At 38.3% G+C, this 26,406-nt stretch overlaps 1 protein-coding gene across 1 annotated transcript in view; it reads right to left on the reverse strand.

Annotated features, from left to right (window-relative positions):
- The window catches only part of NSUN6 (NOP2/Sun RNA methyltransferase 6), a 44,366-nt gene that overhangs the window by 5,841 nt on the left and 12,119 nt on the right, over window positions 1-26,406 (reverse strand). Inside the window, exons 4-9 of the mRNA XM_084868623.1 lie at window positions 24,697-24,806; window positions 23,407-23,560; window positions 22,517-22,598; window positions 15,965-16,084; window positions 13,985-14,129; window positions 3,152-3,300 (exon numbers count right to left, since the gene is read on the reverse strand). Of these exons, the coding sequence (XP_084724749.1) occupies window positions 3,152-3,300; window positions 13,985-14,129; window positions 15,965-16,084; window positions 22,517-22,598; window positions 23,407-23,560; window positions 24,697-24,806 (760 nt within the window). The remainder of the gene's footprint in view (window positions 1-3,151; window positions 3,301-13,984; window positions 14,130-15,964; window positions 16,085-22,516; window positions 22,599-23,406; window positions 23,561-24,696; window positions 24,807-26,406) is intronic.

Consider the following 26,406-nt stretch of genomic DNA (forward strand, 5'->3'; position numbering starts at 1 on the left):
CTTTGTGGCCTGGTCACCCCAAATGCCCCCCCTGCCAGCACAATAGCTCCTAACTGCCCCTCCCCCCCTGCTGGCCTGGTTGCCCATAACTATCCCCCCGTTGGCCTGGTTGCTCCTTACTGCCCCCCATGCCAGCCTGGTCGCCCCCAACTACCCATCCCCCCTGGCTTGGTTGCCCCTTACTGCCTGCCATGCTGGCTTGGTCACCCCTAACTGCCCCCCTTCCACTGGCCTGGTCACTCCTCACTGGCCCCCTCTATCAGCATGGTTGCCTATCACTGCCACCCCCCCCCATGATGGCCTGGTCACCTCCAATTGCCCCCCTTGCCGGCCTGGTTGCCCCATGCAGCCTGCTGCTCAGTCATTTGGTCACCCCTCACTGACCCCCTTGCTGCCTAATCGCCCCACACAACCTGTTTGGTCGTCCATTTGGTAGCGATAGTCGCTTAGGCTTTTATATATTTATATATATATATACATACACACACACACACACATATATAGATGGGAGATGCAAAACGATGTATGTCGAGTCCAACATAACCAAAGGACTGTCTATATGCTGATTAAAATTTAAATTTTGTTACTGTGGGCCAGCTATTATTTTAGGCAACTTACATGGGTTTTCTCAATAAATCTTTTTAACAAATATGACTTATAGTTATGGTTACTCTCTTCTCTGATGTAAATTAGGTAGAGTTATTACCTTCATTTCTCAGATATTGAATCAATGTACCCAAAGTCACTTATGGAGAGGATGCATGACTCTAATCAAGATTTATCTGATTCTGGCATTTCTCAAGAAACAAGAAAATTCTCAAATAAGCAATCAAGCCTTACAGCTAAAGAAACTAAAAAAGAAGAAGAAAAAATAAGCCTAAGGCGAGTAAAAGGAAAATAATAATAAAGATGAGGGCAGAAATAAACAAAATACAGTCTAAAAGAAAACAACAGAAAATATAAATTAAACCAAGAGCTGGTACTTTGAAAAGATAAACAATATACACTGAGTGGCCAGATTATTATGATCTCTGAACGCATAATAATCTGGCCACTCAGTGTATATCTTATATAATAAAATGGTAATATGCAAATTCTCCCCTCGACCAGGAGTTTGACCAGCAGGCAGGCCAGCCAATCACCAATGTCCCCTCCCCCTGGCCAGGCTGGCCAGACCCCACCCATGCACGAATTGATGCACCAGGCCTTCAATATATATATATATATATATGGCCAGATTATTATGCATTCAGAGATTATAATAATCTGGCCACTCAGTGTACATATAGCTTTAGCCAGACTCATGAAAAAATAAAAAATAAAAATAAAAAAAGAGAGAGCCCAAATAAATAGAATCACAAAAGAAAGAGAAGTCACACTAACACCACAGAAATACAAAGAATTACTGTATATGCCAATAAACAGGACAACCTGAGGGAAAAAAAAATAGATAAATTCCTAAAACAATACAATCTCCCATGACTGAATTAAAAAAAAATAAAAGAAAACCTGAACAAACCAATAAATAAAATAACCAAATAAGTAATAATGATAATAATAAAAAAAAACTCCCAATGCAAAAAATCCCTGGAGCATATGACTTCATATTGAATTTTAACAAATATCCCCCCCCAACAAAAAATACTTAGCCTTCTCAAACTATTCTAAAAAAAAAAAAAAAAGGAAGACTTCCAAACTTATTTTATAAGATAAAATCAGTAAAAACATACTAAAACACACACACACACACACACACACACAAAAAAAAAAAAAAAAAAAAAAAAACACCACCACCAACAAAGAAAACCTGGAAAACAATATGGAAGTTCCTCAAAAGTTTTTAAATAGAACTACCATATGACTCAGCATTCTCACCTTTGAGTATTTATTTGAAGAAATCCAAAACACTAATTTGAAAAGATATATGCATTGCTCCAGTGCACGAATTTGTGCATGAGTGGGTTCGCTTGGCATGGCCTGTGTGATCAGGCCAAAATCGGCTCTCTGAGATCCTCAAAGGGGTCCTGGATTGCAAGAGGGCACAGCCCAGGCTGATGGAACCCCATCAGTGCATGATTGGGGCTGGAGAGGGACACGGGAGGATGGCCAGTCAGAGAAGGATCACAGGATGGCACCAGGGTATGTTCAGCCCATCTCGCTCAGTCCTGTCTGGCCAGACCCCAGCAGCAAACTAACCTACTGGTCACAGCATCTGACCCCTCATGGTCAGTGCACATCAAAGCGAGTCTTAGCATATCACTAGCATATTATCCTTCAGTTGAACAGATAACCAGATGACTGGACACTTAGCATATTAGGCTTTTATTATATAGTACTAGTGACCTGGTGGATGAGATTCATGCACATTAAAAGGGAATTAATTAGAGGAAGTATTTTTAATACTGCTCTTTGCCCTTTCTCTATAATAGAAGTGGCAGAGATGAAAGGAAATTAGTAAAATGTTTATGAAAATCTTCATCCTGTTAAGAGTCTGGGGCGAACCACGGGAACCAGAGTTAATTCCCTGCCCAGCCATGGGCTCCTCAAAATTGTGAGAGACCCAGATCCGGCCGGCCCCACCCCTGTCAAGCCCCCCTGGGTGAGGGGTGTGGCCTCAGGTCACCTGGCCCAGCATCAGGGTGGAGGGCATGGGGGAGGAGGGGCACATCCTGAGATCCCCCATCAAGCCTCTCCATGCAAGGGGTGCAGCCTCACACTGCTGGGCAATCATCTCCATTATCTAAATCCAGACTTTTCTCATCATCTTAAACTTAAACTCTGTGCTCATTAAACAATAACCCCTTATTCCTTCATATCTCCAGCCACTGGTAACCACTAGTCTCTATGAATCTGCCCATTCTAAGTTGCCTTATATAAACGGAATCATATAATATTTGCCTTTTATGTCTGGTATAATGTTTTCAAAGTCCATCCATGTGGCAGCATGTATCAGAACTTCATTCCTTTGTAAGGCTGAATAATATTGCACTGTATGTATACCACATTTTGCTTATTTACCTGTTGATGGACACTTCAGTGGTTTCCACATTTGGTTAGTATGAACGATGCTGCTATGAACACCACTTTAAATCATTTAAACATCAAACCAGTGAAGGCCAACTGTCTTTCACAGCAAAGTATCATCACATACCACAGTAAAGAGTTTTCGCTGCAAGGGTTGATATGATGTCACCTCCTTCAAAGTCCAAGAACAAGCCATGTTTGGTCTCTGCCCCAGTCCACTGCAGGGTGCATCAAGAAGAATTCGATCAAAAGATTCTGGTAAGAATGGGGGCTCTCCTATAAAGAGAATTATAAGCATATTTGTATCTGCACTATTTGTCTACAATAAAAAAAATTCCTGAGACAGAAGCAATTATCAGGAATTTAAAATCAGTCTGGAATAGAAAGTAGAAAAACAATTACTCCCCTCAATCAATGAAAGTAATTTTTACTTATATTTAATACTGGAGGTCAAATACATGAAGATTTGTACAAGAATGAGCCTTCCTTCCACTGGCTGCCGGGACCACCTTCGCTTCAACCTGGAGCCGCCTTCCCGCCTTCCCACGCTGCCCAGAGACCTGGAGCAGCTGAGGTGGTATGTCCTGGGCAGCTCGGTGCCTGTGTATGCAAATTAACCCACCATCTTTGTTGGGATAATTTGCATGCTCACTCCTGATTGGCTGACGGATGTCGTGAAGGTACAATACGCTAATATGGGTCAATTAGCATATTGCTCTTTTATTAGGTAGATAGATCTGACTTTATAAAAAGGTTAAAGACTATTACAATTAAGGGTTATTGATAATCTTGATGCAGTGTAAATCAAGTCCTAAGCAAACATGTATCCCCATTGACAGAAGCTACAATTCATTAGAGCTAAGACCTGGAAAGAATTCAAGTCATTCTGAGAGCTGATACTTCTCGTGGTAATCCTCACTGCAGACTGCACCAGAAAAAGAGAGCACCTATCAGGTTCCAGTCAAGTATACTAAACTGTGTGGTTTCTCAGGCTCCTTGCTCTGCGGCCATCAGCAAGGCTATGCTCTACATTGAGAGAACAGCTCCCTAGACCCAATCTTTCACAGGTTTCCCTATGAATTCAATAATTTTCTTCATTCTAACTTCTGATATATTTAGTGTTACTAGAGCAAGTCATAAAAACTAAACAGTCTGCTTATATATTTACCAGAGGCCTGATGCACGAAATTGTGCAAGAGTAGGCCTTCCTTCCCCCGGCTGCCAGCACCAGCTTCTCTCTGGCCCCAGCTTCATCCAGAAGAATGCCCGGTCTAATTCACACATTACACTTTTATTATTATAGACTAGGGGCCCGGTGCACAAAATTCATGCACTGGGGAGGGGTCCCTCAGCCCAGCCTGCCCCCTCTCACATACTGGGAGCCCTCAGGGGATGTACTGATGGCTAAAGCCCGCTCCCCATTGAGAAGGAGAGTCTGGCCTAAGCCACCGTCTGGTCTCCCTTTGCTTGAGGCAACCGGGCCAATCAGGGAAGGCGCCAGCCCCATCACCTCGCTGCTGCAGACGCCAAGGTATTTTCATCAACATGGAATCCACTCCCTTCACCATGAAAAAATGACAACTTTCTTTAAGCATTTTCAAGATGTGTCTTTCATAGGATATGACATTTCTTTATTTTTCTTTTTATCTTCCCCTGAGGATATGTTTCCATTGATATTTTCTTCTTCCCTCTGATCCCAAGCTCAGCGCTTTCCCAAGCCAAAAGCCTCTGCCCCAGGTTTAGGCTTGACCCCTTCCCAAGCCTATAGCTTCCGCCCTAGGCTTTAGGCTTGGGAAGGGGTATCCCCCACCCCCCACACCTTTGATCACAGGCTCGGTCCCTTCCTAAGCCTAAAGCCTCCACCCCAGGCTTTAGGCTTGGGAAGGGGTCTCCCCCCCCTCCCACCAGAACCTCCAACCAGAGGCTTGGTCCCTTTCCACACCTAAATCCTCCACCCCAGGTTTTGGGCTTGGGAGGAGGACCCCTGCCCCTCCAATTACAGGCTTGGCCCCTTCCCAAACCTAAATCTTCTGCCTGATGGATGGCTGGGAGTGAACTGGGTACTGAGGATGTTCCCCGGACCCAGGTATGTATGCAAATTAAATGCTGCCTTTGTTGGGTTAATTTGCGTACTCACTCTGATTGGCTGTGGGCATAGCGAAGGTACAGTCAATTTACATGTTTCTCTATTATTAGGTAAGATAGATGCTAAGTAACTACAAGCAAGATAATGCTGCTGACTGCTTTTACACAAAGCTAGTTGATTTCCTACTGTACCCACAGCATTGTTCTGCTTTTCTTTGATTGCAAAACTGTCAGACACAAGCTCTTATTCATCTCCACTATAACCATCCTTGCTTTCTTACTTAATGTCTCAGGAAAAAGTACCTTTTCAATGTAAATTATTTTCAAGGTTTTTGATATATATTGATACACTATATCTAGAAAGACTATACCAATTTACATTTCTATTGTAGATCATGAGTATATTTGTCTTCCCCAAATCCTCATCAGAATTGACAATTATTGCACAGCTGGTGTGGCTCAGTGGTTGAACGTTGACCTATAAACTTGGGGGTGAAGATTCAATTTGCGGTCATGGCACATTCCTGGATTGCCAGCACAATCTGCAGTGGGGGTGGGGTACCACGAAGGAGTCAGTCAATCGAAAATTCTCTCTCATCATTGATGTTTCTATCTCTTGATTTCTCTCTCTGAAATCAATAAAAATCTATTTTTTTAAAAAAGGTCGACAATTATTTTACTGGCCATTTGTATTTTTTCTGTATATGGTCACATTCTTTATTTTTGGCCTTTTTCCACTGAGATTGCTATATTTTCCTTTATTAATTAGAAGAGTCCTTTGTATATTAAGAATATTAACCTCTCCTCTAAGTTTTTGGATCTTTTTATATATGTTACTAGGGCGCACCTTGAAAGAAATTGTGGGCCACAAGGCTGCAGTGAGCATAGGGGCGGGTCTCGGCCCATCCTCCTTGCCCCCAACCGACCCCTTCCCCATGGCTCTCAGTCCCCTGTCTGCTGGGAGCCCCACTCCCACTGCCACTGCTCCCATGGGCTAACAGTGCGCAACGACTGGGGCCAGTGCCAGCAGCAGGTGCAAGCAGAGCCTATCTCATCAGTCTGTGCGAATGGCTGCTGCTGCCCCAATTGCCCCTCAGGAGTAGGGGGAGGTGGAGAAGGCCTCAGGGGCAATTGGGGCCAGCAGTCACTGCTCACACCTGCTGATGGCACCAAGTGATTGCAACCAGTGCCAGGTGCCAGCAGCAGGTGCGAGTGGTGGCTCCAGCGCCGGCTGTAGATGCAACTGGGGCCAAAACTGGCAAAGGGTGTGAATGGTGGCTCCAGCACTAGCAGCGTGTGCAAGCAGGGCCATTGGCAGCAGCCAGTATGAGATGTGGCTGCCGGCCCCAATCATCCCCCAGGAGCAGGAGGAGGTGAAGGAGCCCTGGGGCTGGCAGCTGCCACTCATACTTGCTGATGATGCCAAGTGTTGGGGCAGGCGCCGGGCTCCGGCAGTGGGTGCGAGTGCCCGGCTGGACCATGGCACACAGGAAATTTTTTCAGTAACCACCAGAGGCTCGCCCTGATGACAGCGACCAGCGCCCCACCTAGGTCTGGCGCCCCTGCACACCTGCTCCACCATCCCGCTGTGGTTGATGCCCAGCATGTTCCGTGCTCTGCCGCCTGCTGCCAATGCCCACCATGTGCTGTGTGCACACCCTGGTGATCAGCACACGTTATAGGGACCAGTTGTGCCATTGTTCTGCTGTTTGATCTATTTGAATATTAGGGTTTTATATATATAGATTGCTGAATATTAAATATATCTTATTCCTTGTTGAGTTTTATCTTTTCTTTCATGCTTTAAAATCCTTTCCATTAGTGCAATTAATAAATGTTCTCCTTTATGTGCTTCTAGTTATTTTAAGTTTAATTCTTTATAGTAAACTCCTTAATCCATCTTCAAATTACTTTTGTGTACATCAAGCATGTCAAACTCACAGCCATCGAGCTGCATGCCTTGTCTATTTAAATGAGTTGTACACCCTTCCCCCCACCCTCCAAAATAATTTGTCACAGATTTACTTATTAACTAATTTATTCTTTCTTCCAGGTTTGAAATGCTTCTTTTATCATATACTAAATTCTAATGTATATATAAGGACCCATTTCCAGGGCTTATATTTTGCTTCATATTTGCTAGCTATTAATTTCTATTTTCTGAGCTCCAAATCTACCCTCTCTCCTCTGCTAAGATAAAACAGAACATTGCACTGTTACCAAGGTGCATGAACTTTCCTATGTGTATGCCTCTGCTAATTCTCACCTGCGATGTCCCCTGCACTCATTTCCATTTGTCAATGGAAATGTTACGCACCCTTTCGAAGCCTGACAAATGACTCCTCCTCCCCTAACTCTTTTTCTATTGTCCCTGTGAGAAATAAACATTCTGACTTCATTTTGTATCTTTCAGATGCACAGTCTTAAATTACAGTCACCAGTGTTCAGGTCTTATTCTCCTCCACCCCAGACATTAAAAAATCCTTAAAAGCCAAGAAATCTGCAAGCTCACAGAATACTTTTGTGTGAACTAGAACTAAGGCACCCCTTGCTCTGGATTAACGCTGTCCTGCACACAACGAACAGAGCAGAGGCCAGATTTCAGCTCCCACTAACCCCTTAGCCTGGTGCACTTGCACAGGCACAACTGAACATGTGACCCTGAGGACGGGAGCAATGCCGGGTCACTCACGCTTCCTAATAAGTACAATTTTAATGGAAGGTACTGGATGACTATTAAAAACATAAAATTAAGAAATTCATAAAAATATTCTAAACCCGTAGCAGATCAGACAAAAATATCACCAAAATACTGCCCAAATGCACCTGCTCCAAGTGAAATTTCTCTTTTTCAAACCTAAAAGGCATGTGATAAACTTTTAAGGCTTATGTACTGCAAGAGTCTCAGTATTTTTGTTTCATAAACCTTTTTCTCATAATATATATTGGAATTACTTTTAGAGATTTGTAAAGCTGTACTGTTTTGGGGATGGTATATACCATAATTCAGAAGTAATTTTTTTTTGTTAAAAAATAAATGAAATTGAGACAACTTTTAGAATGAGGACATGAGGAATTCCACAACCTTTTCTCCACTGAAATAACCATAAGTGGTAAAAATTATAAAAAAACAAAAACCACTATTTAAAGTCTCTGGAAAATGTCCAGGACATACATCAAATGAAGATGTATGTCTTCTTTTAAGAAAATATACTACATCTCAGCAAGAATAGTGAGAAACTATGGCTGAGCCACAACCCACACCCACTCCTTTGTCACAACTGCCTCTCTTCATCCTAAAGCTCTGAATCAAAGAAGATCCACTTCACTTGGGTGCAGCCAAGGACACGTGGCTCACTCTTGCCCTCAGCTCCCAGTCAAGGATTGTGATATCTCACCTGGAAGGGCAGGGCTACCAGCATTTCTCATCTTCCCTCCTCCTCAAGTCCCATGTTGAAGAGGCTCAACTCTAGGTAAGAGCACCTGAAAATCTGAGGCTGCCTTCCTCCACCCAGCCCCAATTCATAGGCACAGAAGCTGAGAACTGTAAAGCCTCAACTGCCCTCACCCCAATTCATTGCTGGTAAAGAAGTTCCACATTAGGAAAGGCAAGCTGAGAAAAATCAGAGGATGATGACCCAACCTAGTACTGTGCAGCTCATTCATCAAGTGTCACTCCAAGAGAAACAGGTCACTCACTATCTTGCCCTCATCTGCGGAACAGTGGGCCAGAGGTTTTGCTAAAGGGGAGAGATAGCAAGTAAAAACAGAGTTCGGGTACTTTCCCCACGTGAACTCTGTGAACGGACTTTATTTTAACCACAATGATGGAAGTTTAAGCCTAAAGGCACTCTTGAAATCATGGCGGTTGTGGTAGTAAGCAATTAAGAGGGGGCTGGCAGCTCCATGAGAGCAATAAGTTAAACCACAGACCTGCCAGAAGTTTACCTGAGAACTAAGAAATGAGAGAGCTAAGAAGAGCCTTGCTGGAGTGAGAACAAATCTCAAAAACTGCCTTCAAAGATTACCTATGCAAAGGGCACCAAATTTGTTGGATCAAGATGGTGAAACAATTTATGCCCCAGAGCACTATTGAAAACAACAGCATAATCAACCTGAAATTACTGATGGCAAATATAGCATCTGAATAATAACTGAAGCAGACAGTTTAACACAAAGACAGGGAAAGAGACAGTAAGGCAAGCCCTCATACCCCCATGTTGGTTTTGCTCAGTGGATTGAGTGTAGGCCTGTGGAGTGAAAGGTCCCAGGTTTGGTCCCAGTCAAGGGCATATGCCTGGGTTGCAGGCTTGATCCTTTGTGGCAGGCTTGTAAGAGGCAGCCAATCAATGATTTTCTCTCATCATTGATGTTTCTATCTCTCTCTCTCCCTTCATCTCCAAAAATCAATAAAAATATATATTTTTTTTTTAAATCAACTCTCACTGCCCTAACCGGTTTGGCTCACTGGATAGTGTTGGCCTGCAGACTGAAAGGTTCCAGGTTCGATTCCGGTCAAGGGCATGTACATTGGTTGCAGGCACATCCCTAATAGGGGGTGTGCAGGAGGCAGCTGATCAATGTTTCTCTCTCGTCAATGTTTCTAACTCTATCCCTCTCCCTTCCTCTCTGAAAGAAATCAATAAAATATTATTTTAAAAAATCAACTATCACTATTCCACCACCTTGTTATAACTACTGTTAAGGTTTCTAGAAAGAAAAGAACCCTCATAAATCCATTGTCATCCCAGGATTACCATGTACATTACACATATTCACTGAGTGGCTAAATTATTATGATTTCTGAAAGCATAATAATCTGGCCACTCAGTGTGTGTGTGTGTGTGTGTGTGTGTATTAATATTAGAGGCCCAGTGCATGAATTTGTGCATGTGTGAGGTCCAGCCAGCCTGGCCAGGGGGAGGAGACATGGGTGGTTGGCTGGCCTGCCTGCTGGCGGAAATCCTGGTCAAGGGGACAATCTGCATATTAGCCTTTTATTATATAGGATATACATTGAATGGCCAGATTATTATGCATTCAGAGATTATAATAATCTGGCCACTCAGTGTACAATTTAGTAAAACATCCAGCCATCACAGCAAACATATAAGCAAATAATAACCACAAGCCTAGGGAGGAGTGATTTGTGCAACTTATTACCCAGTTTTCAACAACATCAAATTATGAGCTATGCAAAGAAACATAAAAATGTGACCCAACACAACAGAAACTATCTTTGAGAAGGCAGAGATAGCAGACTTAGCAAAGACTTTAAAACAGCCAATAAAATATATGTTCAAATAATTAAATTAAAAAAAACAACGATGCTTCAGGAGGCAAAGGAACACATAACAACAATGTCTCACCAAATAAAACACATCAATAAATACAAATTTCAAAAAAGAAACAAAACAAATAAAAATTCTGGAATTGACTGTATAATAATAAATGACAAATTCACTAGAGGGGCTCAATTATAGAGTTCAGCAGATAGAAAAATGAATCAGTGTATTTGAAGATAGAAGAAAAAAAATTATGCAATCTGAAGATCACAGACAATAGAAGAAAAATAAATATTGCTTCAGAGGTATGTGTGAGATCATTAAGTGCACCAATATAAATACAATAAGAGCACCAGAAAAAGGAGAGGCAAAAACTAGAAAAATATTTGAAAAAAATGATCATGATGCTTCACAAATTTTAAGTAGGATAAATGCAAAGATCAGCTATCAGACACATCATACTAAAAAGTTTGAAAGTTAAAGGTGAAGAAAAAATATCGTTAAAGCTGTAAGGGATATATGTTGAAATTATAACGTTTTGGACATTGGGAAGTAAATAACATACTATTAAAAAATAAAAAAAGCTGCAAGAGAAAAATGACTTTCATATACTAGGGAACCACAATAAGATTAAAATATGTTTTCTCATCAGAAAAATGAAAGCCAAAAGGCAGTGGGATAATGTACTCAAAGTACAGAGAGATTATCTTCTAAAAATAAAAGTGCAATAGAGATACCCAGATAAACAAAAACCAATGGAATTGTTGCTAGAAATTTGCATTATAAGAAATACTTTTATAAATTTTTCAAGCTGAAAGGAATTGAACTAGAGTAAAATTTGAGTCCATATAAAAATACAAAGAACAGACATAAAGGTAATTGTGTAATTATAAAAAACAGTATAAATGTATATTCTCTTGATTTAAAAATCAACTGAATAAATATGCATATAATTCCAATGATGGCCCTATATATATAATAAAGGGAGAGAGAGAGAGATACACATGTATCATATATCCATATAGTGCGTGTGTGTGTGTGCCATATATTTATATATGGCAAATGTAATATATTTCCAATAACAGCAAAAATGGTGAGTGGAAACAAAGTTGTATTGGAGAAATAAAATGACACCATATGAAATTCAAATCCACAGGACCAAGTGAAGAAAACTAGTAAGAAAAGTAATATAAAATCTAAAATTATATATCTCTTTCTTCTGTTTCTTTTAGAAATTTTATAGACATAAAATTATATAAAGGAATATTATAACTATTATTATAACTATGTGAGTTCATAACACAAACTGAAAGCCATTTAGGTAAATAAAATGTTACATTAGTATATATATATATATATATATATATATATATATATATATATACACTTAATTTTTTTTAAAAGCAATTAAGGCTCTACCCAGTTTGGCTCAGTGAATAGAGTTGGCCTATAGATTGAAGGGCCCCAGATTCAATTCTGGTCAAGGGCACATGCTTGGATTAAGGGCTCGATTCCCAGGAAGGGGCATGCAGGAGGCAGCCAATCAATGATTTTCTCTCACCACTGATTTTTCTGATTCTTCTATCTCTCTCTCTCCCTTTCTCTCTGAAATTTATATATATTTTTTCATCAGGAGTGAATATGCAAATAAACCCAACCAAGATGGCTGCAGCCACAGAGAGCAGGAGGGAGGCTTGGGTTTCCCCGGCAGTGGAGGAAGCCAAGCTTTTCGCATACCCTGGCCGGCCCAGGCCCTTCCTTTATTTCTATTGAAGCACAGTAACCTCCATCTTGTATAAAACTGCTGTTTGAATTCTCTATTGTTAGATAGTCACTAGTCCTGTAAACTCTGTCATTATAAACTGTCACTTTAAGACAGTCTACTATTCTGTAAAATGACTTTGTTTTTAGTTCAAATAATAGAAAAAGATAAACTTAACTGTCTGATCTTGTAAACTAGCCATCCAATGTAATAGACTAAAATAGACTAATACTGATAACAACTTTCATATTCTTATCCCAGGTACATACTCATTATGTATTCAAGGTTACAGCTGTTTGTAACAATAACTCACATAGAGCTCTTTGTAAAATCTGCAAACAAAGAGGCTCGAAAAGTATAACTAAGGGAGACTTCCTATATGTGGTGGTCAGAGATTTGGAAGAGACACCTCCCTCTGGGCTGTGAGCAATAAATGACTCCTAATTAATTGGCTCATTAAGGTGTCTTGTATCTCATTTGCTAATTTATGATACAACACTATAAACTTGTTTCTTAAGCCAATTTCTTTAATGAATTACTTCTTTTACCTCTGTGATTTACCAAATAGATGTACTCTTATGGTTGGAGTCTTGGCTCTGAATTTTTTCTAGTCAGAATACAAGTACTGAGGTTGCTGAACCAGGTCTAACCCCACCGGTCAGACACCTGTTGCCATTCTGCAGCCTACAACAAAACTACAGAATTAGAAAAAGTATTTTTCCTTAAGGAATTAAAGAGAAAACCACAGTATCAAAATGACAACACTCAGTGCTAAAAGCCCTTGATACTAAAACTAGATTTAACTGCAAGTTCAACTTCTAGAAACATCTTTAATCAACCAGTCTGGAATTTTCTGGCCAAGCACCAATAAGGTAATCTGTCACTGTGAGCCCTCTATGTTCCTCATAGAAACAGAAGGCAATTTACAAGATTAAAAACCCTCCCCTTTGGCTGCCAGAAAGAGAAAGAAATGGTGTCCTGGCCCCACTCTTCTTCCTATAAAAACCTCCCCCTTGGTACAACCCAGGGAGCAAGCTTTCAGTTGCTAGATGGTATGTGAGCCAATGATGAGCTTAGTGAAGCCAATTAGATCTTCAAATTTATGTGAATTGTTTGCTAACAAAGGCAATCCAGATCAGCAGTTGACAACCTTTCAGACCTCATGGACCACTACAGATCACAGTTTGGCAATCACTGATCTATATGATCTGTAAGGGGGTTGGCAAATCAGAGACCATATCCTTAGCTTTTTAAAACTCATCTTTAATCAATAAATACTCAGGAAAAACTAATGCCAGTGAGTTCGTTAAAGTACACAGTTTTCTCGAGTATTTCATGAAATCAAATCTAAATAAGAGATATGGATGCATAGAGACAAAGTGATTTAATAAATGTAACAGTTTTCCCTCCATTCCCAGCTCCATAGCCCCATTCCCAAGAAAAATGAAATAATACAAAATAGCTCAAGAATCATAAAATTGAAAGGCTTGGGAGCTCTGTGAGATGCATTATGAAATTAAGACAAATATGTCAAGTATAAAAAGTTTGAACAAGGGGTTAGAGGTGTGGGTGGAGGTGAAAGAGGGTATAGAGAGAATAAATGGTGATGGGGAAAAAAGAAGAAGAAGAAAGAGTTTGACCAAGTCTTGGGGGTTGGACTTATTAAAAACTTGATACTGAGGGATGAGATGAAAAGGAAATATTTATTAAAGCAAGAAATCTTAGATTCATGCCAAAGTTTCAAGGCCTGTGGATATTTTGAGGCTAGAACAATGACAGCAAAGTCTGATTGTCTGTAAAAGTCTTTAAAAGATAAAATTTGACTCACCTTCTGTGTCCTTAACCATATCGAGTTTAAGTGCCTTTGTTCCATCAAAGCAAAAAGCCCTAATGGAATGCAGCCCTAATAATAAAGCATTCTGCTTTATTTTTTTAACTTTGTTGGGTAGTTTATCCAAAGCTATTACTTCTCCCTAAAAACAAACAAACAAACAACAAAAACTCATAAAGTGTAAACCAAAAGCAATCATAAAAATTATTAAAAATGAGAAAGCCATGAAAAACTAAGATTTTCCATAATTTCCTCCTACCCCTAATTTAAAGTTTAATTCATTAACCAAACATATATTGAATTTATATTAAATACGTATTAAGTATTTCCTTTTACAAAATCAATCCTCGTCTCAATATTTTCTATACTATACACATAAAATTCATGTAAATTCTGACAACTAAAGACAGAAAAATATGACTGTATATCACGCAAAATATTCTAGACTTGTATAAAGCATAGCTCAAAAGTAATTGTAGCTCTATCTGTTATGGCTCATTGGATATAGCATCGGCATGTGGACTGAAGGGTCCCAGGTTTGATTTCTGTCAAGAGCCTATGCTTACAGGCTGGATTACAGGCTGGATCCCCAGAAGGGAGTTTGCAGGAGGCAGACGATCAATGATTCTCTCACATCATTGATGTTTCTCTCTCTCTCTCTCTCACTCTCCCTTCCTTTCTGGAATCAATAAAAACATATAAAGTTTAAAAAATATTTTTAACCATAATATTTCAGTTCAAAATTGATAAAGACAAGGGGGTCATTTTTATGACTATATTGTGATATTCATATGATACTTTAAAACATGATACTATGAAATGATATTGCAGTGATGGTGAAATTAAACTTTCAAATATTTTCTTGCTTTTGTTCCCTTTATACACACTGTCCTTACATGATATATGCATCATTTGCATAGACTACAATACCAGGAATTTGCTGAAAATATTCCTAAATTAAGGTGACCAGACATCCCGATTTTTAACAATTTGTCCTGCGTCCCTCAGCGTTTTAAGAAAAGTCCAAAAAATTTAAAAGAATCTTTGCAAAAATCGGGACTTTTTTAAAATGCCGAGGGAAAAATTGTTAAAAATCAGGAATGTCCCGCCAAAAGCAGAACATCTGGTCACCTTATCCTAAATGTAACACCAGGCTTAATGGCAGATATAATTCCAATTAATATTTTGACAAACCAAACCATTTCAAGTGAGTTGAACTGAAAAACTAGTCAAAAACAACACAAAATAAGGTTCAAATATACTGCAATGAAGTAATAACTCCACTGGCTGAAGGCTACTTTTACAAAAATACAGAAAAAAATGGTAAACTTACACAAATTTTAACTATCAAAATGAATCAAAAGCAGCAACAAAATCTAAGATTCATTCTGGCTCAAGTATCTCTATTCAGGTTGGTCATTTCTCCACTGCTGTTCCACTTAGAAAGATTGCCTAACTTCAGTTTAATTCCCCACACATGCTCATCTTTGCCATTTACCTTGTAATACCCTGCCATTCTGACTTAGGCTCAGCGATGTGCTAAGTGTTGGCCAATAGGATAATAGTAAATGTAATGCAAACAGAGAAATAAATAACACTTGAACAGTTGGCCTTGTTCTACTTTGCCTTCAGCCACAGCCAACCTCTTAATGATTGCCCTCAGCTAGGCTAGCCATCTGTTCCTAGCAAGAGGATAAAAAACAAATGGACCAGAGGCAGGGCACCCTAATGGCCTCAACTGGGGCCACTTTACATAAGCCAACACAAATGAAAAAGTGAATGAGCCTACACAAGGTCACCAGATCCTCTAGCTAACCAGCTCTGGATCAGGTGTACTGAACAGTCTTCCTTTGGCTGAATTTGAAATAAGTCAGATTACGAATGTCTTCATAATGTTTCATAAGTTGCATGTAATTCCACCTTCATCACTGAAATATAAATATACTGACAGTAGTTTTGCTGTGAAGACAATCTTACCTGATCATGCATTAATGCTGCAATGTGTGTTGTTTTGCCTCCAGGTGCTGCACACAAATCTAGAATCTTCTCTCCAGGTTGAGGATCCAGAACGTGAGTTACAACAGTAGATGGCAAGTTCTATAAAGAAAAAAAAAATCAATTATCAGTATACTAAATCAATTTAAATTTCAGAATCAATTTAAATTCCTGGTATTGTAGTCTATGCAGAGAATGTAAAGAAATCTTTGGAGGTAATGCAATACAACATCCTCTACCAAGAGTACATTTTTTATAACTACTAGTGTCCTGGTGCATGGATTCGTAAACTGAAAGAAAATTAATTAGAAGAACTATTTTAATATCACTATTCACATCTTGCTAATGAAAAGAAAATAGGAATCTACCAAGTCTCCTATCTACTTACTCCAGGACTTATGTGAGGATCAAATGAGATAAGGCATGGGAAAATGCTTCACAAACATTTGGTTAAAGTGTAAAATGTTTGCACCTGGCTATAAAGGAAGTCGTGTTCCTAGGCTGAAGAAACTCTTAGAAAGCTAGCTGCTAGGGAGAGGAAGCTGGGTGTTGCTGTGTGACGTCATTATGCCAGAGTTCTTGTCCCAGCATTAGCAAGGTTCAACAATGTGGCAAAAGGCTGTACATAGCATGAGTAGGAGTCCAAAGACAAAAGATAATTTTGAGAGGCATTGGGGGTCAAAGGAGCTTCAGCTAAAGGAGCTAAAGACTTCCTTGACTCAGGACCCCATGCTTTTTATTAACACAAATTGTCCTAAGGCAAGGTGGAGATAATACACTTCAAAGGGTAGGGTACAGAAGCAAAGGGTAGGATACAAAGGATAGGTACAATATTCAGATTGGGGAATAGCCTACAGCTGTTCAGGTGTTTGGCCAACAAGAGGCAATAACATGTAGCTTGAGATGCCCTGAACTGTATGGCAGCAAACAATAATCCTATTCAGGTTTGAAGGAAATGCCTTCTAGCACGTAATTACATATGTGACTCCACCCTTGTTGAGCCCCCAGGTTTCATCAATCTTTTGATAAAACTCTTGTAATTATGTCATGCTAGAATTGACTCCCAGCATCATTTCTTGGCACCCATAGCCACCATTTCTGGGTTGGGCTAAGCTGTGAGCTGCATTTTGGGGTCTTGGCAGCATTGGCTGCAATTCAGTGGAATGTCGCTCTGGGGTTGTGGCGGGGCCTGTGTCCCACTTGGGGGAAGCCAAATGTTGGTTTGTTGGTGCCAGGTCCATGGTACCATTTATTTTTAAATGGTTAGTGCGTATCATGGCAATTCCTGCATAGAGTGTCAATTCTGGTGGTCATTGTGTGTCATAGCTACCAGTCAAACGGACGGACACTTAGCCTTTTACATATATAGAAGATAATGGTGTCAGGAAATTCTTCATTTCCCAGAGTATCCTATGATTTCATAGTATATTCACACACAGACACACACATGCACACACATAATGCATTTCTCTAATCAATTCAGCAAAAAAGAATATTGTCCTTTCTTAATTCAGTGGTTCTAAAATTTTGGGGGCCAAAGACAGAGAGATCCCTTAGAAATATGAGAAAGCTCTGGATCTTTCCCCAGAAAATTTATAATTTGCAACTTCAGATGCTTCATCATCTAAATCCCATTTTAAAATCACAGTTTTATACAGCTAATGCCACTGAAAGACATGTTTGGGTTCCTATCTTCCCACCACTACTATCTTTCAGTAGGAGAAAAGTAAAATGTAAGAAAAATTTTAGCCATGTCTGATAAACACAAATATATATATATATTGATGAGATAATACAACCCAAATATACCTCTACCTATAGTAATAAGTCATATTAAATCATTATTAGTATTAATTATATGTGAATTGTTACTAAAGGATGACAGCTTTAAATCAGATAGAATAATATCACAAAGTAAATTTTTAAAAATATTTGGCAAAAAAAAAAAAAAAGTAGAGACTAACAAGCATAGTGCTGTTTAAAGTTTTCAATTTATTCTCACACCAAAACATTAAATCCAATAGTATGTCCTCAAGAACTGTGAGAAGGTTATAGGATTCTCAGTGAATCCAAGATCACCAGTTCAAAAAAACAAAACAATTTCCACACAGAACCCCTCCACATGGATACAGGAAGCATTAAAATCAATATAAACTGAGAAGCCTGAAAGGCAGTCCCTCCACACTAAACACCAAAAAACAGTTTCACCTGTTACAGATAGTTTCTCTTAGAGTCAAGTCTATTCCAAAAATATTTAAAAATTGAACTCTAATATGAAAAGACACATAAGTGGTTAATGGAGATTCTTTAGCTAGAGACAAATGGTTATGCTTAACTCCTAATAAAGATAAGATTAATACGTGGATCAAAGATGACAGAAATTTTCACTGACGTTTAAGTAACACATTAAAAACTTTTTGGTCAAATAATAATTAAACATTATGAAATAGTCCAAGTAAAGATGCTTCACTACGTATTAGAGTTAAATGATGACAGTTTCTTAAAACAACTCAGTCTACTACCTTTCTTCTCAATCCTGGCTACACAAGAGTATTACTGAGTGATTTTTTTAAAATATATTCAGAAACAGAGCATAAAATTCATATGAGATAACAAAAGATCCCGAATAGTCAGCAGTCTTTAGAAAGAAGAACAAAGTTGGAAGCATCATGCACTCAGATTTCAAACTCTACTACAAAGTTTCAGTGGTTAAAAACAAACACAGATTAATGAAACAGGAGAGAGAGCCCAGAAAATCATTTACATAATTATGTTCAATTAATTTATGACAAAAGAGATAAGAATACACAAACACAATAGTGAAAGGACAGTCTTCAATTAATGGTTTTGAGACAACTGAACAGCTCATAGAGAAGAATGAAACTAGACCACTATCTTTTTTTTAGATTTTAAGCTGGGAGCTAGGTGGGCCGCCATCCTGTCTACTGCAGAGGCAGGAAGACGACAAACGGACCCTCCCTCCGCATTTATTCTATACCCCCAATACCAGGAAGTAACACCAACTTATTTGCATTCTTAAGTCGGTCCTAGCATGCCTGGATCTACATATCTAGTCCCACCCCTGCCAAACCTGGGCTGATATGAAGGCCAAGCTGATTACACTTTCCGACATCTTGGGGAAATGTGTATCTTAGATGCGGCTCTGCCAATCGTCTCTGTCTCAGCTGGCAACAATTAAAAGAATGCCCAAATGCCCATGTGCCTTCCCAGGCGGCCCTCTTCATCTCACTTTTTTGTGTTTTTTAAGCTACTATAATAAAAGTAAAATTTAAACATTAAGAATAAAGCTCTAGCCAAAACCGGTTTGGCTCAGTAGATAGAGCATCGGCCTGCGGACTGAAAGGTCCGAGGTTCAATTCTGGTCAAGGGCATGTACCGTGGTTGTGGGCACATCCCCAGTAGGGGGTGTGCAGGAGGCAGCTGATCGATGTCTCTCTCTCTCATCGATGTTTCTTACTCTCTATCCCTCTATCTTCCTCTCTGTAAAAAAATCAATAAAAATATATTTTAAAAAAAAAAAAAAGAAGAAGAAAGCTCTAAATTAAAACAATTGCAAACAGTGTCAATGCAAAAACTAAACTACATACATGTTATCATTTTCAAAACTCTGGCTATTAAATAAGACCATTATCTTACACTATAAATAAAAAGCAACTCAAAATGGATTAAAGACTTGATGCAAGAACTTAAACCATAAAACTGCTAGAAGAAAACAAGGGCAGTAAGCTCCCTGCATAGGGCTTGGCAATGATTTTTTTTTTTTAATCTGATACACAATGAAATAAAAAATGAAATAAAAAAAGCAATGAAATAAAAAATAAGTGAGACTACATCTAATTTAAAACTTCTAGAGACTCTGGGTCAAGATAGTGTAGATAAATGCTGTGCTGTGTTCACCTCTTCCCACAATAGAATAAAAATTACAACTAAATTACAAAACAACCGAAGTGCACAGAACTCCAAACAAAAGGAATCCAAAGAGGACCACACCGAGACACATCATTATTAAAATTCCAAGAGCAAAAGATAAAGAGAGAATATTAAAAGAAGCAAGAGCAAAGAAGGTAGTAACTTATAAAGGAGCACCTATACGATTGTCAGCTGACTTCTCAACAGAAACCATGCAGGCCAGAAGGGAATGGCAAGAAATATTCAAGGTGATGAATAGCAAGAACCTACAGCCAAAAATAATCTACCCAGCAAAGCTATCACTCAGAATCGAAGGCCAGATAAAGAGCTTCACTAATAAAAAAAAGCTAAAGGAGTTCATCACCACCAAACCAGAATTATATGAATTGCTGAAGGGGGTTCTTTCAGAAGAGAAAGTAAACAAAGATAAAAATTATGAACAACAAATACGTAATTATCAACAAGTGAATCTAAAAACCAAGGAAATTAAAAAAATCTGATGAACAATATTAACTGTTGAATATAATAGAATCAGAGGTATGGAAGGGGAGTGAACTGACGATTCTTGGGGAAAAGGGGAGAGGGGGGCGTGGGAAGAGACTGAACATAAACTGTGCACCTATGGATGAGGACAATGGGGAGAGGGGAAAGGGCAGAGGGTGGGGTGGGAACCTGGTGGAGGAGAGCAATGGTGGGGGGGGGGGGGAAGGAACATTTGTAATAATATGAAAAATAAAAACTTATTAAAAAAATAAATAAATAAATAAAAATAAAAATAAAAAATAAAAATATATTTGTGCCAAAAAAATAAATAAATAAATAAATAAATAAATAAATAAATAAATAAATAAATAAATAAATTACAAAACAACCATCATTGAAAATTGCCTGAGAATCTCCATAACTAAGTATAGAAAGAGGAGACGGAAGGAAGGGTGGGGACAAAAATGGGCTGATCCCACACTCATGTGTAGCGGATAAAAATCAGGAGGGATATGTGGGCTCCTGTGCCAGGAAGCCAAGTTCCTATAACTTCCAGATGTGAAAAGCAGTGCGGACTGGAGCTGAGTGGGATGGAGGGCTGCTGGAGACCCAGCCAATGAAGAGCTTATAGGACTAACTCACTCTCAAATTCACGTACTGAGTTCCAGTGCAGGGCCAGCAGGATATATGGGGAGAAACGGAATTGCCTGGATGCATGGCGAGGGCTGGAGGACAGGCACCACTGTTCCTTTTTTGAGTCCTGTCTGACACAGCTGGCAGGATGAAGTGCTGGCAGGTGCCATAGTTCCATTGTTGAGCCTCTCTCCCACCAGCTGACAAGCAAAGCAGGCATCAAACCTGCAGGCTCCATTCACCTGTGTAACACCTTTCAAGAACCCTAACAGATCTGATCTTTGATATCCTCTTATATTGGGAATAATAATAACAATAGTAATAATAATAATAATTATAATAATACCATCTAGTAACCAGATTGCAACAAATCAGTTAATGTAAACATTTAATAAACTGAACAAGGCAAAATAGGTTACAGTGGAACCTTGGTTCTCAAACTTAATTGGCTCAAAAGCTATTTGTTTGAAAACCAAATCACTTTTTCCACTAGAAATAATGTAAATTGAATTCATTCATTCCAGACCCCCAAAATGATTCCCTGTTTTAACCTTTCTTATATACAGAAAATGTCTAATGTACTGTTTAATCTATAAGCAAACACTTCTTTTCTTAAATCTATGGAACCACCCCCTAACAGTCTTAAAGAAATCACTTTCAGCACGTTTCAGGGGTGTCTTTCAGAAGGTCAGTATGCAGCATCTTCAATTTTCCAAAATTCTGTCACTGGCTGATTGCTTTTCATTTATCCAAATCAACAACCATTTTTCCACCTCTTCAATTGCCTGTGATCATTGTTTTTTTCACACCCTTAGCAACACTAGCAGTCTTGATGGCCTCTTTATGTTTTAAAATTGTGCTAATCATCCATTTCATAGAAAACAAAAGAAAAAAACATTTCACAGCACAATTTCCTGAGATGTTAACAACATGTGAGGTTTAGGGGTAAACTGACTGGCATTCTCCTTCATTTTGTAGCCTGAGAGACGCTTCCTGTCATGCTGATGTATGGGCAGGAAGGGTTGTTCAACAACTGAGACATATTTTCCATGAACAACTTGGTTGAGAACTGAATTATTCGCAATGGGAGACGTTTGAGACCTGAGATTTGTCTATACTTGTTATAGCACCATAATTAATAACCACCTGACAAAAACCTGTTAGCAGTAAACCATTTGAATCTTACTCAGTTGCAAATGAGCATTTATATATAGCAAATGCATTTATTATTTTCAGATTAACATGTTGAAATGGAAAATAACAGTTATGATAAGCTTTATATTAAAGCATTCTTGAGCAAAAAGGTAAAAAGAAAAAATAATGCTTACAAAGTTTTTTCTTACTGCTAACCAAAGGTAGATCAGAAAATATATAAACAGACCACAAAAATGTATTAATAAAGTTAAAAAAAAAAAAATCTTAGATTTCTAATAATTTGCTGTAGTATGTTTCAATGTCACTAAATATTACACTTTCACAATTACTTACCTGTAAAAATAAGTAGCTGGGCAGTACATTGTCAAATGAAGGGCTGAGATACACTGGTTCTGTCATTCTTATGCCTATACCTCTGAAAAGTAGGAAATCTAATATTAGTCTGTGTAAGTTACATTGCCTCCCATATGTGCCCTGACTGGGAATCAACTGGCAACCTTTTGGTGCACAGGACAATGCTCAACCAACTGAGCCACTCCAGATGGACAAAAAGAAAAATTTAATCAAAAAAATTTTTTACCAAAAAGTGAGCACTTACATTAATACTTATGATCAAAAATTAATGTTTGGATTTACTCAAACCAAATTAAAATATAACTAGTTTTAAATCATCTCTGGTTGTACTGGCTCTAAATAAATTAAATTTGTGGACAACCCAGTTTCTTAGTTTGATGTTTCTCTTTCACGTCAATGTTTCTCTCTCTTTCTCTTTTCTTCTTTCTTAGCATGTCCTAGGGTTGAGGACTTAAAAACAATATTTTTTTTCCTTTTAAGTTATATTAAACTGATAGGGTTTTTCCTTTCACAAAATCAGAATGTTTAAAAAGATCTGGGGAGGTTAATATAATTCATCTTTTATCAAGAAAAGTATTGTTCTCCAAAGATGAAAATATTTCAAATCAACAAAATTCAAAAGAAAAAGTAAAATTATTTGAAGTACAGCATGGCTAGTTGCCTACTTAAAACTCTTTAATCTGAGCATTTCCTGTTACCTTAGATCATTTTTTTCCCCTAAAAAACATGGAAATATGGATCAAGTAATTTCTAGTTATATTTATAACCCCACAAATTTTTCACAAAATGCTACTATTTTTATATTGTCTTTAATTTCCCTTGAACAACAAAAATGCTTATTTCCCCAAAAACAACACTTAATAATATACTTCTGCTGAGGTAGCCCATTGAAGATTCCTCTGCGGCTTAATTCAGAAATCCCATTTCCAAGAAATACTTTTACTCCATCAAATTCCTTGGCTCCTTTCTTACATTTGCCTTTAATATCAGAGTATACAGAAACAACATCTCCAGCTTTCATAACTAGAAAAAGAAGAAAATCATATTATAATGATTTTATACTTGAACAGAAAAAGTTAATATTCTTTAAGATAGACTGAAAAACTCTAAGGACACCAACAGTGGCATGTTAGCAGTCTAAAATGGCTCATCAACTCAATATAATCTATAATAAAAAAAATAATGGCATTTTGTTTTTAAATGTCCATAACAATAAATCTAAATTGAATATTTTTTTTCTAGTAAAACAAAGAAATGAAATGGTCTTCAAAATATCCTAACTCAACTGGAAGTCTTTAAGCAGAAAAGGAAAATTATCTTCCTCTTATGTTTTTAAATGTTTTTATTTATTTAAGAGACAGAGGAAGGGAGAGGGAGAAAGATACAAAAATCAATAATGAAAAAGAATCATCGATTGGCTGACTCTTGCATGCCTCCTCCTGGGGATCAAGCCCACAACCTGGACATGTGCCCTAACCAGGAATGGAACTGTGACCTCCTGGTTCATGGTTGAAGCTCAACCATAGAGCCACACCAGCCGGGCCTGGGGGTAAAGCAATCTTCTATCTAAATGATTTTCCCCAAGCCTCATATTCCCTAAAAAACTTCATGTAAATCTTGATATTTTGACTCCATCCTCAAATTTCTAAGTTTCCTTCAAAAGTATTCTTAAAAGCATACACTCAAATTCCTCAAAGGAGTCTTTCTAGATCCCATAACCCTGATAGTATTTCTTCCAAGTTTTCCCGATATCGCAATTAAAGCAGATTTTAACAATAATCACATATATCCATTTATATATGTATATGTACTCTTTGAAACTCAAGAGTCCAGAACTCATTTATATGGCTGATTAAATCTAGCTTTGTAGTCATTTCATTAAATTATTTTCAGTTAAAACAAACAAACAAACAAACAAACAAAAAACAGTAACATTAACAATTGTATTCTGCTTCCAAAAAAATGTTTTAAGAACCTAACCTATTATAAATTTGTCTAGTCCATTAACTTGACAACAGTAGAGAGGACCCCATCAGCTATAGCTAGGACTATTCAAATTACATAGGTAAGAAATCAATTTCAGACTTTGTGAGCCACATAAAGTCTCTTGACATATGCTCCTTTGTATTTTTTTTTTTTTTACAAACCCTCATACATACACTTTGAAGCTGACACAATTCCTGGAACATAGACATGGGCTCCTCTTAATACGGCATTACCACATTGGGCTCCAACAATGGCTTCACATTGTTGTTTTACTATGTCCTTCCTAGGGGCATAAAACAAGAGAAATTTAACACAGTGATATATCTCCAACAAGTATAAATCTTTTTAATGTTTCAACCTAAATCCTAAGTAACCTCTTTATTTATTTATTTTTTAAATATATTTTATTGATTTTGTACAGAGAGGAAGGGAGAGACAGAGTTAGAAACATCAATGAGAGAAAGTCATCGATCAGTTGCCTCTTGCACACCCCTTACTGGGGATATGCCCGCAACCAAGGTACATGCCCTTGACCGGAATCAAACCCGGGTCCCTTCAGTCCCCAAGCCAATGCTCTATCCATTGAGCTAAACTGGTTTCGGCCTAAGTAACCTCTTTAGTACTGATTGTCCCAAAATAATGCCATTAATGAGTAAAGAGAGAGAAATCTGAAACTAGAATAAATATTGAGAAAAGAGTTGTTTAAAGAAAAAAAAAAGATAGGCATTTGAGAAATGAAAAAATAGAAAGAGATCCATCTGATAGAAGGCAATAAAGTGCCACCAAAAATTGCATAATTATTTAACAAGCATTGCAGTTTTCATAACAAGATTAGAAGAGGAAGTCCATCTTCAAAGACTAAAACAGACAATATATAAGGGATTCTAAAACAAGTCTAAAGTGATAGAATGTTGCAAAATAGATTATTAGTATTTTAAACAAGATTTAAAATTAAATCTTTAACATTACAGCAAACTTAATCTTTATTTATTGCCCATTTTTTTTAAATCAATCTTTATTGTTCATATTATTACAAAGGTTCCTCATTTCTTCCCCCCTCCACCAGGTTCCCACCCCACCCTCCATCCCCTTCCCACCCCCCATTGTCCTCATCCATAGGTGCACAGTTTATGTTCAGTCTCTTCCCGCATCCACCACTCCCCCTTTCCCGGAGAACTGTCAGTCCACTCCCCTCCCGTATCGCCAACTCTACTACAATCAACAGCTAATATTGTTCATCAGGTTTTGCAATCTCCTTTTTGTTGTTGTTGTTTTTTAATTAATGAACTTTTACACTTCTAAAAATAAATTTTAAAATCTAATAATTTTAAACCTTGTTTTTTTCTGCCCTGGGAATTGAGAAGCAAACTTGTTTACATGTAAACTTGCCCTTAGGCTATCAAAGGTATAGCCATTCAAATGTAAATGAACACATTGTTTAAAGATAGCTGCTGGTTGGAATTGGATTACCTGTTCTGGGTGGGAATGGCTTGTCCTCCCCTTTCTCCATTAAAATTAAGGTGTTAGCTCTAAAACCTCTTTTTGGCAAAAGACCTTAAACTTTCAGAACTTAAAATTTTTCAGATAGTAAATCAGTTACTTAGCATTTTCTCAAATCAATAATACCTCCACATGCCCAAGAATACACTTCACACAAAAGACATTTCCAAATAGATCAACCAACCTCATCCAGACCCCACATAAGGCACTCACAGATCAACACCCCAACGCTATACTAACTCAACACATCCAGATCTAAGCCTTCATCACTTGATTCAGCAGACCCTCAAGTTCCCCCAAAAGTTTCCAGCCATGTCTGAGAGGCAGCCCTGGGGTGGGGACAGGCGAGGAGTGAGCTGTTCCGGGCCTGGCTGCTCCAGGCT

This window comes from Pipistrellus hanaki (genome assembly GCF_964339955.1).
Source record: "Pipistrellus hanaki genome assembly, chromosome: 1".
In the NCBI taxonomy this organism is placed as follows: Eukaryota; Metazoa; Chordata; class Mammalia; order Chiroptera; family Vespertilionidae; genus Pipistrellus; species Pipistrellus hanaki.